Raw genomic sequence first — 15292 nt, forward strand, 5'->3', positions numbered from 1 at the left:
TTTGTTACCCTATCTAATAAAGAGGGAATATGCTAATTGACCATCACTGTCACAAAGATGGCTGCACCAACAGCTGAGGCCAAGTTCCCATAAGGAGCCTTAATGAGCAATCAGCAGGGACCTGAGGCTACGCCCTCCCCCACCCCCGTGGGGCCTGACAGGAGAACTCAAGCCATGTCCCCCACCTGGCAGGGCTTGACAGGGGACCTCAAGGTGTGCTTCCTGTCCTGGTGCTGGGCTAGGGGACCTCAGGCTGCTCCCCCTGCCCCAGCGCCAGGCCGGGGGACCTCAGGCCATGCCCCCCACAAGGTGGGGCTTGGCAGGGGACTTCAGGCTGCGCCCCCCACCCGGCAGGGCTTGACGGGGGACCTCAAAGTGCGCTTCCTGTCCTGGTGCTGGGCTAGGGGACCTCTGGCTGTTCCCCCTGCCCCAGCGCCAGCCCAGGGGACCTCACGCTGTGCCCCCCCACCCGGCAGGGTTTGACAGGGAACCTTAGGGTGTGCCCCCCTGCCTGGCAGGGCTTGACAGGGGACCTCAGGCCATGCCCCCCACCCAGCAGGGCTTGACAAGGGACCTCAAGGTGCACCCCCAGTGCTGGGTCGGGGGAACTCAGGCTGCACCCCCGCCCAGTGGGGCTTGATGGGGGACCTGAGGCTGCGCCCCCCTGCCGGTGGGGCTTGATGGGGAACCTGAGGCTGCGCTCCCCTCCCGGTGCTGGGCTGGGGGACCTGTGACTGCACCCCCCCACCTGGCGGGGCTTGATGGGGGACCTCAGGCCATGACCCCCACCCAGCGGGGCTTGACAGGGGATCTCAGGCTGTGTCCCCCACCTGGCGGGACTTGATGGGGGACCTCAAGGCATGGCCCCTGCCCCGGTCTGGGCTGGGGGACCTCAGGCCATGCCCCCCATCCTGGCGCCAGGCCAGGGGACCTAAGGCTACGCCCCCTGCCCGGCAGGGCTTGACAAGGGTGGGGCTGGCCGGGTCTGGATCTAGCCCAATGCGGGGGGGGTGGCTGGGTCTGGGTCTCACGCAATTTTGAGGTGCATGTGGGTGGGCGGGGACTTGACTCTGGTTCCCATGGTGCGCCCCAGACTCTGACAGGAGGAAGGTTTTCATATACATTTTACTAATTTTCTTTCATCTCTGACACTTCTATTATAGAGAAAGAGCAAATAGCAATATTAAATTATTTCCTCTAATTAATCCCCTTTTAATGTGCATGAATTTTGTGTATTGGGTCACTAGTTTTAGGATAAAAAGGTTTTGAGGGTAAGGTTAATTTATGTGGTCTGAGATTTTAAAATTAAAAACTGTTGTTTTAGCTTCAAAATATATTTGCTTATTTCTCTAAAGCGTTTTGATAAATATTTTTACTTTTAAAAAGTTTGCATTAGGTTTGCACTCAAGATAGTTTGCTAAAGTCGTATTCTGAGCACATTCTCTACTCCAAAGGTGGAGGAACTGTAAAGAAGATATAAAAAGAAAGAACCAAAATATTAGTTGGGCTTCAAAACGAAACACACATCTCTGAGGGAGGAACGGAGTGAGAAAGCAGGGGAAGAAGCCACGGGCTGACGGGCGCCAGGTCTGGGAGAAGGCAGGACACGGGGAGGCTGACACCTGCAGGGAAACGGAACTACGTGTTTCATAGACTGGGGAAGGGAGAGTCGAGCCATCTCCACTGCTTGAAGCCAGGGCTGAGCTGAGCTTGTGAAAGGAAACTACAGAACAAGGCTGCCACAGAGCTGCACTTGGACAGCAGAGCGGTGGGCGAAAGAGGGCAGCCCCAAGATCAGCAACTGAGCCGAGGGACCCAGCGGTTCATGGCGAGATCCGCAACAGCCCTCGCTGCACTGATTTCACGGAGGAATAGGAGCTCCAAAATGCTGTAATAAGGCCTAGTTCTAGAGATGTGAGGATTGGATTGAAACGTCAGAAAAGCTACAAGGCAGAGGTAAGTGTGGAAATAGAGATTGAGATTTAATAATAAAACACTGGAAATGAATATACAGCTCAAAATTCCTCACCACATAAAAAATCTAACGTTGCTCGGCTGGTGTGGTTCAGTGTTTAAGTGTTGACCCCATGAATCAGGAGATCATGGTTCAGTTCCCAGTCAGGGCACATGCCTGGGTTGCGGGCTCCATTCCCAGTAGGGGGCATGCAGGAGGCAGCCGATCAATGATTTTCTCTCATCATTGATGTTTCTCTCTCTCTCTCTCTCTCTCTCTCTCTCTCTCCCGCTTCTTTCTTTCTGAAATCAATAAAAATATATTTTAAAAAATAAAATCTAATGCTGAGAAAGGCAGCCAACACAATCAATAATTCAGCCCAGAAGAAATTAATTTTATGGGATAGTCTGACAGTCTTTAAAATAACTATTTCAGGTTGTACAAAAATACAAGTAAAGAAATAATATTCACTTAAGGAGAATACAAAATTATGAAAAAAAAAAAAAAACCAGAAGCAAAATAAATTAGAAGCCTTGAAATGGAAAAATATGGTCATTAAAATAAAAAAATTTAGGATATATAAATATTGTTGAAGAGAAAATTAGTGAATTGAAATGTAGAATTAAAGGATCGATCCAGAATATCCTAGAGAACAAAAGAAAAGAAATACCCAAGAGTAGTTTCAAAACACGGAGGAGAGCCCTGTCTGGGTGGCTCATTTGTTTGGAGCATCATCCCACAGACCAAAAGGTTGCAAATTCTATCCTCAGTCAGGAGGCAACCAATCAATGTTTCTCTCTCTCTCATATCAATAAAAATATTACCTTGGGTGAGGATTAAAAAACAAACAAACAGCCAGTGTGGCTCAGTGGTTGAGTGATGACCTATGAACCAGGAGGCAACGGTTTGATTCCCAGTCAGGGCACATGCCCAGGTTGTCACTCAATCCCAAGTAGGGTGCAGGAGGCAGCCAATCAATGATTTTCTCTCATCAATGATGTTTCTATCTCTCCCTTTCCCTCTCCCTTCCTCTCTGAAATAAAATATCTCTCTGTATAAAAGGCTAATATGCAAAGTGTCCCCTCGGGAGTTCAACCGGGCGACCGGGAGTTTGATCGCTCACTATGACGTGCGCTGACCACCACATCAGCACGGAATGAAGGGAGGCCCCGGCTGGCAGCCAGCAGTCAGGGAAGGGAGGCCCCGGTCAGCAGCTGGAAGGCCCCAATCGGCCCTGATCACCGGCCAGGCCTAGGGAACCTACCCATGCGTGGATTTCATGCACCAGGCCTCTAGTATATATATATTAAACAAACAAACACGATGGAGGATAGTTTGAGGTTCCAACATAGAGTAAGAGAATGTCAGATGAGCAATATTTTCAGAAGTGACATCTGAGAATATTTTAGAACTGAAGATGTGATTTTGCATATTAAAAGTACATTCTATGTTAAGTGTACTTTACCACAATAAAAACATTTTTAAAAGTACCTTCTGAGTACCAAACAGGATTAAAAAAAATGAATCCACAGTAAAAAGAATTATGATAAAATTTGGAACATCAAGAATAAAGGTAAAATATTAAAGAGAGAAATGGCAGTCTACTTAAAAAGAATAGCAGCCAGACTGACACAACAACAAAGGCAGTGTTGGAGGCAATTCTCCATGAATACTTCACATGTAGGCATTCATAAAATATTTGCTCCTGGACTATCTTTTAAGGAATCTTGGTATAAGCAGACAGCCCTGGAAAAATAGAGACAGTGACTCTATTTGGGGCAAATTTACTTACAATTCCAGATTGTAAAGCTAGAGACACCTTCCTCCTCAGATTGCCCTTGAAGAAGCCACGATGTTGGATTTACTAGACAAAGACTTCAAGTCATTTTAAGTGTGTTCAAAGAACTAAAGAAAACTATGTCTAAAGAACTAAAGGAAAGTAAGTGAAAATGATATCTTGCCAAATAAAAATATCAATAAAGATAAATTACTGTTTATTATTTTTTTTATTTAAAATATATTTTATTATTTTTTTTACAGAGAGGAAAGGAGAGGGATAGAGAGTTAGAAGCATCGATGAGAGAGAATCATTGATCAGCTGCCTCCTGTGCACCCCCTACTGGGGATGTGCCTGCAACCAAGGTACATGCCCTTGACTGGAATCGAACCTGGGACCATTGAGTCTGCAGGCCGACACTCTATCCATTGAGCCAAATTGGTCAGGGCAATAAATTACTTTTTAAAATGAACTGAGTAGCCCTGACCGGTTTGGCTCAGTGGATAAAGTGTTGGCCTGCGGACTCAAGGGTCCCAGGTTCGATTCCGGTCAAGGGCATGTACCTTGGTTGCAGGCACATCCCCAGGAGGGAGTGTGCAGGAAGCAGCTGATCCATGTTTCTCTCTCATCATGTTTCTGGCTCTCTGTCCTTCTCCCTTCCTCTCTGTAAAAAAATCAATAAAATATATTTTAAAAAAAGAACTGAGAAGCAAGTCTGCAGTTGAAAAGTACACTGAGTGAAATGAAAAATTCAGTAGAGAGGCTCACAACATAATTGAGTGGGCAGATGAAAGAATCAGCAGACGTAAGATAGGTCAATTTAAATTATACAGTCTGAAGAACAGAAAGAGTAAAGGATGAAGAAAAATGAACAGAGCTTCAGAGACCTGTAAAACACAATCATTTCCCAACAATACCTAAAGGAAAAGAGCTGTTTCTTTGAGACTGGTATGAAGACCCGGTCACGCTCACAGTCTCCAAGGTCCTCAGCCAGCCAACAATTGCATAGGAAATGCCATTTCCTGTCACCTGCTAGGTCGCTGACAGTTACCTGGTTTACATACCTATAGTAAAATGAAGATAACCATGTTAGGGAGGCGGGCACAATTCAGTTGTTGTAATAAGAAGCAAACTTATGGAAACAATCTAAATGTCTATTGATAGATAAATGAGTTTAAAAATATGGTGTACACACATAAAAAAGAACGAAACTGCCATTTGCAACAACATGGATGGACCCTGAGGGCATTATGCTAAGTGAAATAAGTCAGACAGAGAAAGGCAAATACCATAAGATTTCACGTATATGTGGAATCTAAAAGCAAAAACAAAAACAAAAGAAAAGCTCATAGATACGGGGAACAGACTGGTGGGTGCCAGAGGTAGGAGATTTGGGGGGAATGGGTGACGGGGTCAAAAGGTACAAACTTCTAGTTATAAAACAATTAAGTCATGGGGACACAGTGTACAACATGGCGACTATAGTTAATAATACTGTACTGCATGTTAAAAAGTTCTAAGAGAGTAGATCCTAAAATTTCTCAGCACAAGAAAAAGAATTCTGTACCTATGTATGGTGATAGATGTTACTAAACTTATTATGGTGATCATTTTGCAAAATATACCAATATTGAATCATTATATTGTATACCTAAAACCAGTATGTTGTATGTCAATTATACTTAAATAAAAAATAAATCAGATAATTTAAAAAAGGAAGTAATCTTGCCCCGTCAGTGGATTCTGTTTCATTGCAAGGCAAGAACTAAAGGAAGAAACAAGAGCTGATCCCATTTCCTCAGGGAGTTCATGTCCCGAACACCAGAATGCGGATCCTGTAACCTACAAACAGTCCAGTGTCTGTGTGTGTGTCCTCTAAGCTTCCTGGTTCCATATGTGAGGGTGCCGGCCACCTTGACAAGCATCCCATTTGCCTCTATCTTACAGAACAGAGGCTCACCCCTGGCCCCAGGTGACCTCTGATCTGCTTTCTGTCTCTGTCGTTTTCCTTTTTAAAAGAATTTCATATACGTGATCCACACAGTATGTATTCACACAGTCCGGCTTCTTTCAGTCAGCATGCTTTTAGGAATTCATCCATGTTGTATGTATTAGCAGACTGTTCTTTTCATCGGTGAGTAGTATTCCGTCTAATGAATATACTAACATTATTTGTTTATTCACCTGAGGGACATTTGTGTTGTTTCCAGTTTTGGGCTACTAACAATAAAACAGCTATGAATATATGTGTATAAGTCTTGAAGGACATATTTTTTTTTCCCATTTATCTGGGAGCAGAATGTCTGGGTCATATGGTCAATGTATGTCTGACTGTACAAGAAACTGACAGCCTGTTCTCCAATGTGGCTGCACCTTCTACACTCCCACCAGCGCTGTGTGAGCGTGCCCCACCCTCTCCCAAACTTGGTTTTGTCAGACTTTAATTTTAGTCATGCTGCTGGGTGTTCAGTGCTCTCTCCCCGTGGTTTTAATTGGCATTTCCTGATGAGTAACGAAGTTGAGCATCTTGTCAAGTGCTTACTATGTGCCTTTGTAAATGACACTGAGATGCCAGTGTACAAACTGATTTGTAGATGCCCCATCAGAATGGAAACAGTAAGCAAATTATCAGGCTCTTCCGGCCTCGTGGCTGGTGTATCTAGCCTAGCAAGGCAAGACTGACGTTGGGCAGCTGCACACTCTTTTCAGAGTGGCCGGGGTTCAGGAACGGTGCCTCTGAGGACACGAGCCTTGGATCTTTGACTTCATTCCTTTCTTTTTTCCTAACCCCAACAACCAATAATCTTCACCGGTAATTCATTTCATCTTCTACTTTCTCCACTCCCCTCCCCTCATTCTCATGGTGCTGCTGAAGGGAGATGCAGAACCATCTGGACCCCGCACAGACTCATCACTGAACATCCCTAGGCACACACCACTTCTTCATTCCACCTTTTCTCTCTCCTGAAGCTCTTAATTCTGATCCAATGTACAGTATTCAGGACATAGTTGTTTATTAAATTCACTCTTTGAATATAGGCTATTTCATATTAGAGATACCTTTAATTCGTGGTACTCTGAGGCAGTATTTCCTTGTGATTATTTGTTGTACACACCATGACAACATTTAATGAAAAGAAAAATAAAACATCTATCATTCTTAAATCCACAAAAGTCATATTGTTAATGTCCACATTGGTTTCTAGGGTTTCTTCTTTACAGACAGCTTTGAAATGTTAATCTAACTTGTGACTTCTTGGCTCAAGGTACTTTGTTATTTACTGTGATGACAAGCTGAACCCACCACAAGCCAGCGTGAGGCAGGTGCTTACCAGGCAGGGCTGGCACCCGAGTTGTCATGCCAGAGCCGGAGGCTGTGCAGTTCCCCCAGGGAGGACCGGGTGCCGAGCAGGAAGACATCCAGTCCCCCTCGTTCAAAGACTGCCTTCTGGGCGTCCCAGAGGTGATGGGGCTCACTCCGTCCCTCTGACCCGTACAGGGTGACCACCACCTGAGGCAGGACACAGGAAGTCCTAACGTGGCTATTTGGTTCTTTGGGTTTATCCCCAAGGAGAAAGATGAAGGCGGACACACCGGACTGAGATGAAGTCTCTGGGATCTTAGACAAGGACAGAGGGCTAGGAAGTAGCCCTCTGGGACCCCCGCAAGTGCTACAGGATGCCGGGATATCAGAGTGTATTGTAGCTCACGTGGTAGGAGACAGAGCAGTGAATGAGGGACATTTGTTCACTAACCTGAGCTGTTGTAGAGGCCCTTCTTCGATATCCAGTGGAGACCTGAATAAGGTAGCGACACTGAGAGCTGGGGTCATTATCGGCCAGGACGGTGACCTTCACCTGCGGGAAAAGCAGAACCAAGAAGATGGGCTGACCCTTACTCAGTCCTGTGGAGCTGCTTCCCCCGCTAAGGAGCGGGAGGATGCACGGCTGAGATCTGGCCATGGTCTGGACAGCAAAGGACGGTGTAAGAGACCCAGGTTAAGAGATAAGGGGGGAGGGCTGAAAGGCCAGGGTTTATGCCTCTAAAATGAAGTAGTCATAGAATCAACCACGGTTTGGGCCTCTCAATATTTCCACTTCCCTCCGACCCAGGTAGATAACATATCAAACATCCAATTAAACTTGAATTTCAGACAAACACTGAATAATTTGTGGGCATACTTACACCAAAAATGCATTCACTATTTATTTGAAATTCAAATTTAACTGGGCGTCCTGTATTTTTATTTACTAAAACTGGCAATCCTACACCCACGGCAACCAAGAAATGAGCATGTTGTGCATTCTACAATTTCCAAGTGTAAGAAAACACAAGAGCAAGAAAGAAACAGAACAGGCAGCCATCAAAGCATTTTTTGTTTGTTTCAAAAACATTTCTTACAGGTTTTTTATATATTGCAATTACATTAAATTATAATTTGACTTACATATAACTTTCATGTGCAATGTATAAAGTGAAATAAACATGCATTTGGTTAAATTCTCTACATGTTTTCTTTTGGCCTATTTCTAAATGAATCACATGAGAATTCAACCTTGGCTAAAAGAAAAAGAGGATATAAAGGGTTAAGTTCCTAGGCCTTGAGAGAGTAGATATAAAGAGAACGTTAAGAAGACTCGCCCCCGAGTTTCTCCGCTACCTGGAACCTCGGGATCTGCCTCTTTGGATGAAGGTATGTTTTCCCCACCTTGTTCAACGTACTCAAGCCGCTGTGGCAAAACTTTTGGAATCAAAGTCTCCTCACCTTCTGCATATCTGCCTGATCTTTTCTCCAAGCCCACACAAACAGGAGCATGTAGAACCCCAAAAGGCTGGCCAGCAAGGACACCCCAACAGGGTTGTTGGTCACACGCAGGAACAGCTTGATCGTGTCTTCAACATTCACTGTCCGGGGCACTATGAAGAAGTCGCTGCCAAAGTAGGTCAGGTGGTTACAGAGGCACTGGGTCCTCACAACTGTGCTCTGTGGCCCGACCTGGAACAGAATCGAGACACTGATGCTAATGAAGGGCCAGACGTGAACATCAACGCAGGCAATTAAGAGCAGGAACAGACGTCTGGGTCGCTCACTGCTGCTGGCGGTGTAAACGGGCATCACCAGTGTGCACAGCGCGCTGGCAACATCTGGTAAAGCTGGAGAAGCACAAACCCTCTGACTCCTGCAGTTCCAGGGCTGTTTGTGTAGCCCAGGGAACTTCCCACACGTGCACAAGGAGACATGGAAAAGAGTGCTTCTGCCAGCACTGCTTAGAACTATAAAATACCGGGAACACCTGTGTGTCTACCTATGGCAGAACGTACACACAGGTAAAGACACGAGCAGAGGCAACCTGACGGAATACTACACAACAGTTAAGATGAACATAATCATGGGTAAATGCTGAGTGGAAAACCAAGTTACAGAAGGATCTGCACAAAGACCAGAACAACACTCATGTATTCGCTTCTGTCAGTGTCCTCATTGGGACGTAAGCTCATGAGGACACTGTCCTGTCCATCCCTGCATCTCTGGCTCCTGGCCTTGGCCTGGCGAGGATGCTCAATAGCAGATGCTCAATAAATACTTGGTGGAAGGATGAATACACCAAATTCAGGATGGTGGTTATCTTTTGTGGGGAGGAAGGAAATGGAATTGGTGAAGGATATACAGAGCACTTAGATTATTCCTGAGTGTTTTATTATTTCTACAAATCTAAATAAAGTCCTAATTTTGTAATAAAGCTGAGTGGTGTGTAATGGCTTTTATTATATTACTACTGGCCTGGTGCACGAAATTCATGCACATTAACAGGGGATTAATTAGAGGAAATAATTTAATATTGCTATTTGCTCTTTCTCTATAATAGAAGTGTCAGAGATGAAAGAAAATTAGTAAAATGTATATGAAAACCTTCCTCCTGTCAGAGTCTGGGGCGCACCATGGGAACCAGAGTCAAGACCCCGCCCACCCACATGCGCCTCAAAATCGCGTGAGACCCAGACCCGGCCACTCCCCCTCCCCCCCGCATTGGGCTAGATCCAGACCCAGCCAGTGCCACCCTTGTCAAGCCCCACCGGGCAGGGGACGTAGCCTCAGGTCCCTTGGCCCGGTGCCAGGACGGGGGACGTGGCCTGAGGTCCCCCAGCCCAGACCGGGGCAGGGGGCATGCCTTGAGGTCCCCCGTCAAACCCTGCCAGGTGGGGAGCGCGGCCTGAGGTCCCCTGTCAAGCCCTGATGGGTGGGGGGCGAGGTCTGAGATCCCCTGTCAAGCCCTGCTGAGTGGAGGACACGGCCTGAGGTCCCCTGTCAAGCCCCACGGGGTCAGGGGAGGGCGTATCCTCAGGTCCCTGCTGATTGCTCATTAAGGCTCCTCATGGGAACTTGACCTCAGCTGTGGGTACAGCCATCTTTGTGATGGAGTGATGGTCAATTAGCATATTCCCTCTTTATTAGATAAGATTCCTTATAACTTTCCATATGTTGTAACATTTCCTCATAAAAAATTTTTTGTTAAAATGTCACTAGGACCCTGGCCAAGTGGCTCAGTTGCTTGGAGCATTGTCCCTGTAGACCACAAGGTTGTGGGTTTGATTCCCAGTCAGGGCACATATCTAGGTTGCAGGTTCGATCTCGTTGGAGAGCAAATGGTAGGCAATTGATCCATGTTTCTCTCTCACATCAATGTTTCTCTCTCTCTCCCCTCCTCTCTCTCTCTCTCTCAAATCAACAAAAAATATATCTTTGAGTGAGGATTAAAAGAAAAGTTACTAGGCGAGTAAATGGAAGGTACCCATTCTGTGTTTGGTTTTGCAGATGAAAAGTCCACAATAGTGTCATTATGACCGATTTCTCTGCATGGCACAAGGTTAAGTTCTGATCGCCCCACCTATATTCTGCCCTTGGGGGAACTCTCATCTGTTCTCTGCAGCTCTGTTCCCTCCACAGAGCCAAACACTAGGGAGGCTTCAGGAGGCGAGACATCCTGATGCCTGTTGCATCGGGGTCACTGCTCTGCCAGGAGAGAGAGCCTGCTGCTGGAGTGTGGCTTCCCTGACCAGCAGCACTGCCTCCCCTGGGAGCCGTTAGAGAGGCAGGATCGCAGGCCCGCCCAGGTTTATGGCAACAGAATCTTCACAAACAAGCCTCCAGTTTGAGGATGTGCTTGGGAAGCAGCACCAGATCATCCAGAAACCACTGCCTGAGGCCATGAACGATGTGGGTGCCACCCAGGGAACCCCTTTCCCTCTAGTCCCATCCGGACGACACCTTCTCAGAGGGCTCAGAGCAGCCTCATGATTTCCAGAACCTTGCAGCACTCTGTGCAAGTGGACCAGGCCCTGCATCAGACAGGACCTCACCAGACCACTGGTGTGAAAAGGCAGGGTCACTGTGAAGTGGGCAGACCCCAGGGAGGTGACAATCCGTCCCTGGCCGGGGGGATAAGAATGGGCTAGCTTCTTTTTAAGTACAAAAATCCTCTTTTATTTAGCAGAAGTTCATTTCCGTTTACCCACAGCATATTCAATACTTGCAGGCTTGAACAGCTTCCATATATTGCTTTTCTTATTTTACCTGGAACTGTCACATTCACGTGGACTAATGCTTGAGAAAGAAGTCACAAATATAAAGCACAGCCTGCTCCAAAGAGACGCTTGCCCAGCCCACTACACACAACCATCCTTCTTCCCAGATGATTTATTTCCCTTCTATTTTTTTTTAATCCTCACCTGCGAATGGATTTTTTCATGGACTTTTAGAGAGAGAGGAAGGGACAGAGGGAAAGGGAGGGAGGGAAGAAGAGAAGAAGCAAGGGAGGGAAGAGAGGGTGGAAGGAAGAGGGAGAGAAACATCGATATGAGAGAGAAACATTGATTGGTTGCCTCCATACACACCCTGACCAAGGACTGAACCCACCACCTGGGCATGTGCCCTGACCAGGAATCAAACCTGCAACCCTTTGGGGTTAAGGGGTGGTGCTCCAACCCACTGAGCCACCCGGCCAGGGCTCCTTCTATGATTTTGAAGGGAACTGAGGTGACAGATGCACTGTGTTTAATGCCAGCTAAGGGAGAACAGAGGCAGGGAAGCGGCACAGCTTCTTACCTGACATCCATTGCTCTTCCACGTACTGTTGTGGCTGTCCCAAAAATAGCACTGAGTGAGGGCAGTGACGATGGAGAACAGGGTGGGAGTCCGATGAGCATCCTCCTTGCTTTTATTCAACACAGCTGTTATGTAGTAGATGCCGATCCCATACTGCAAACTCCCTGGAGTCAGCACCCATGTATACTCCTCATCTGAGAACAACGAAGAGTGCTTAATTGCATTGCACGTGGGAGACAAATACTGTTAACCCTTTCTCCTGAAGGGTCCGTTGTTATTTTACTTTACAAAGTAATAAGTTTAGAGTCACAAATGATTTCTTTAAAAAATGACCAGTAATACAATCCGGGGCCCTGGATTACTCCTGTTGCGGTAAAAAACCATCTTCTTTTGATGAATGAAAATGTAGGCCTAAGGAATTAGACTGTATTAAGAGTTTTAGAAAAATGAAATCATCACACACTGAAATTAGTAGATAGAAGACCCAGGTGACATAAGACACGCAAGGACGAAGTGAAGGCAGGAGCAGAGTGGGTCCAGGAAGGAGCCTGGACCGCACGCCAGAGGCCTGATTTCAGGCCTGGCTCTGTCACAGGTGGTTGTTAAGTCACCAAATCTCTACTTTTCTTATCAAACAAGGAGTCTAAACGAAAGAATCTCCAAGATTTCTCCCAGCTCCAAATGACACGAGATTACTGCCGAGATCAGCCAGAAGCAGGGAGTGCATGTTCTGACTTGGTAAACAGACAGGGCTTCGTAGCTGGCATCCAGCATGGACAGATGCTGCTCAGGGGCTTTGTCTAAAGGGAATGGTCACTTACAAAGTGATTGTGTCTAATTAGCAAGGCCTAAGCGAGAGCAAGAAAAAGCTCGTTCAATACGGGTCAATTGTCATGAGGGAGGCTACAACATGCTTTATCCGTTCTGATTATTTTCCCCAACATCTTTTTTTTTTTTTAAACATATTTTATTGATATTTTACAGAGAGGAAGGGAGAGGGATAGATAGCTAGAAACATCGATCAGCTGCCTCCTGCACATCTCCCACTGGGGATGCGTCCGCAACCAAGGTACATGCCCTTGACCGGAATCGAACCCGGGACCCTTCAGTCCGCAGGCCGACGCTCTATCCACTGAGCCAAACCGGTTTCGGGTCCCCAACATCTTTTAAGGCAAAGGGTAGCTCTTTATTAAGACTTTTCAGTACTACATTTAAAGTTCTTTGGTCAAGTATATTCCAGGCACTATTTACATATCTCAGAAATTCTTAACTATTTATTTATATATGTCTGAGAAACTCTTAACTCTTCTAAACTACAACATAGTCATTCTGATCTTACACCAAGACTTACTGACATATCTCCAGGGATTATCTAAATCTAAGATTAGAAATAAAGTTGAAATATAAGTGATATATTACATATCCTATCTAATAAAAGAGTAATATGCAAATTAACCATCACCCTGCTACACCAACAAGCCACGCCCATCAGCCAATTAGGAGCAAATATGCAAATAAACCCAACCAAGATGGCTACAGCCACAGAGAGCAGGAGGGAGGCTTGGGTTTCCCCGGCAATGGAGGAAGCCAAGCTTTCCGCCTGCCCTTGTGGGCCTAGGCCTCCACTCAAGGCTACAAAGTTTCAATGATAGAAGATACATAAATCCAAACAGAAATGGCGGCAGCCACAGAGCTGGAAAGAGCAGGAGGCTAGGGTTGCCCCTGGTGATGGAGGAAGCCAAGCTTTCCACACACCCTGGCCGGCCCAGGCCTCCGCTTAAGGCTACAAAGTTTCAATTATAGAAGATACATAAATCCCAATAGAAATGGCTGCTGCCACAGAGCAAGCAGAAGGCTTGGCTCTGTTCCAGGCTACAAAGTTTCAATTGTAGAAGATAAATAAACCCCAGATCCCAGGGCCTCCGCTTGGGTCGCCAGGGGGCGTGGCTGGCCTGCAAACCACCACAGGCCCCTCACCCAGGCCGCCCCACACCCCAAGGGAACCACCACCCTGATCCAGGACACCCTTCAGGGCAAACCAGCTGGCCCCCACCCGTGCACCAGGCCTCTATCCTATCTAATAAAAGAGTAATATGCAGATTGACCATCACTCCAACACACAAGATGGCTGCCCCATGTGGTCAAATATCCTGCCCCCATGTGGACACAAGATGGCAACCACAAGATGGCTAGCAGGGGAGGGCAGTTGGGAGGGACCAGGCCTGCAAGGGAGGGTAGCTGTGGGCGATCAGGCCAGCAGGGGAGGGCAGTTGGGAGGGACCAGGCCTGCAAGGGAGGGCAGTTGGGGGCGATCAAGCCTGCAGTGGAGGGCAGTTAGGGGTGACCAGGCCTGCAGGGGAGGGCAGTTAGGGGAAAACAGGCTGGCAGGGGAGCAGTTAGGCATCAATCAGGCTGGCAGGGGAGTGGTTAGGGGTGATCAGGCTGGCAGGCAGAAGCGGTTAGGGGCAATCAGGAAGGCAGGCAGGCGAGCAGTTGGGAGCCAGCAGTCCTGGATTGTGAGAGGGATGTCCGACTGCTCGTTTAGGCCCGATCCCGGTGGGCAGTCGGACATCCCTCGAGGGGTCCCAGATTGGAGAGGGTGCAGGCTGGGCTGAGGGACACACACCCCCGTGCACGAATTTCGTGAACCGGGCCTCTAGTGTGTGTGTGTATGTGTGTGTGTGTATGTGTGTACATATATATATATATACATATATATATATATATATATATATATATATATATATATATGTATTAATCTATACATATAACATTTGAGATATATTATGATCCATTGTGCTGGAACTTTACTTCTGCAGAAGTCTCAACATCTATATATATAAAAGGCTAAGTGACCGTCCAACCGTCTGCCTAGCTGGTACCTATGATGCGCACTGACCACCAGGGGGCAGACGCTCAATGCAGGAGCTGCCGAGCTGTAGTGACTTGGCAGCGGTGGTTCTCAGGTGATGCACACCGGAACCAGAGAGGAGGGAGCCTGATTCCTCGCTGTGGCTGCGCGATTCCACCTTTGGCTGTGGGTTGTGTTGTTGCTGGGGCACTGTCAGCCCCAAATCTGGTTTATTGCTGAGCTGTGGTGACTTGGCAGCGGTGGTTCTCTAGTGACCTAATTTCCTTTCAATGTTCATGAATCCGTGCAGCAGGCCACTAGTTTTATTATGAACATTTTCAACCACATAGAAAGATGAGAGAATTTTACAGGAACATCCATAAAATCATAACCAGATTCTATAATTAACATTTACTAAATTTGCTTTATCACATAAATATCCTTCTATCTATCCCACAATCGATCTTTTAAAAAATGTATTTCATGCCCTGGCCGGTTTGGCTCAGTGGATAGAGCATCAGCCCATGGAATGAAGGATTGCGGGTTCGATTCTGTCAAAGACACGTATCTTGATTGGTTGGCAAGCTCTATCCCCGGACCTGGTCG

The 15292-nt window shown here is 46.7% G+C and overlaps 1 protein-coding gene across 1 annotated transcript in view; it reads right to left on the bottom strand.

Annotated features, from left to right (window-relative positions):
* The window catches only part of PKD1L3 (polycystin 1 like 3, transient receptor potential channel interacting), a gene marked incomplete at its 5' end in the record, with an annotated part of 68172 nt that overhangs the window by 31736 nt on the left and 21144 nt on the right, over positions 1–15292 (bottom strand). Inside the window, 5 exons of the mRNA XM_080645283.1 lie at positions 4649–4795; positions 7064–7242; positions 7487–7588; positions 8497–8727; positions 11836–12029. Coding sequence (XP_080501409.1) covers positions 4649–4795; positions 7064–7242; positions 7487–7588; positions 8497–8727; positions 11836–12029 — 853 coding nt within the window. The remainder of the gene's footprint in view (positions 1–4648; positions 4796–7063; positions 7243–7486; positions 7589–8496; positions 8728–11835; positions 12030–15292) is intronic.

The sequence above is a fragment of the Plecotus auritus genome (genome assembly GCF_963455305.1).
Source record: "Plecotus auritus genome assembly, chromosome: 10".
Lineage (NCBI taxonomy): Eukaryota > Metazoa > Chordata > Mammalia > Chiroptera > Vespertilionidae > Plecotus > Plecotus auritus.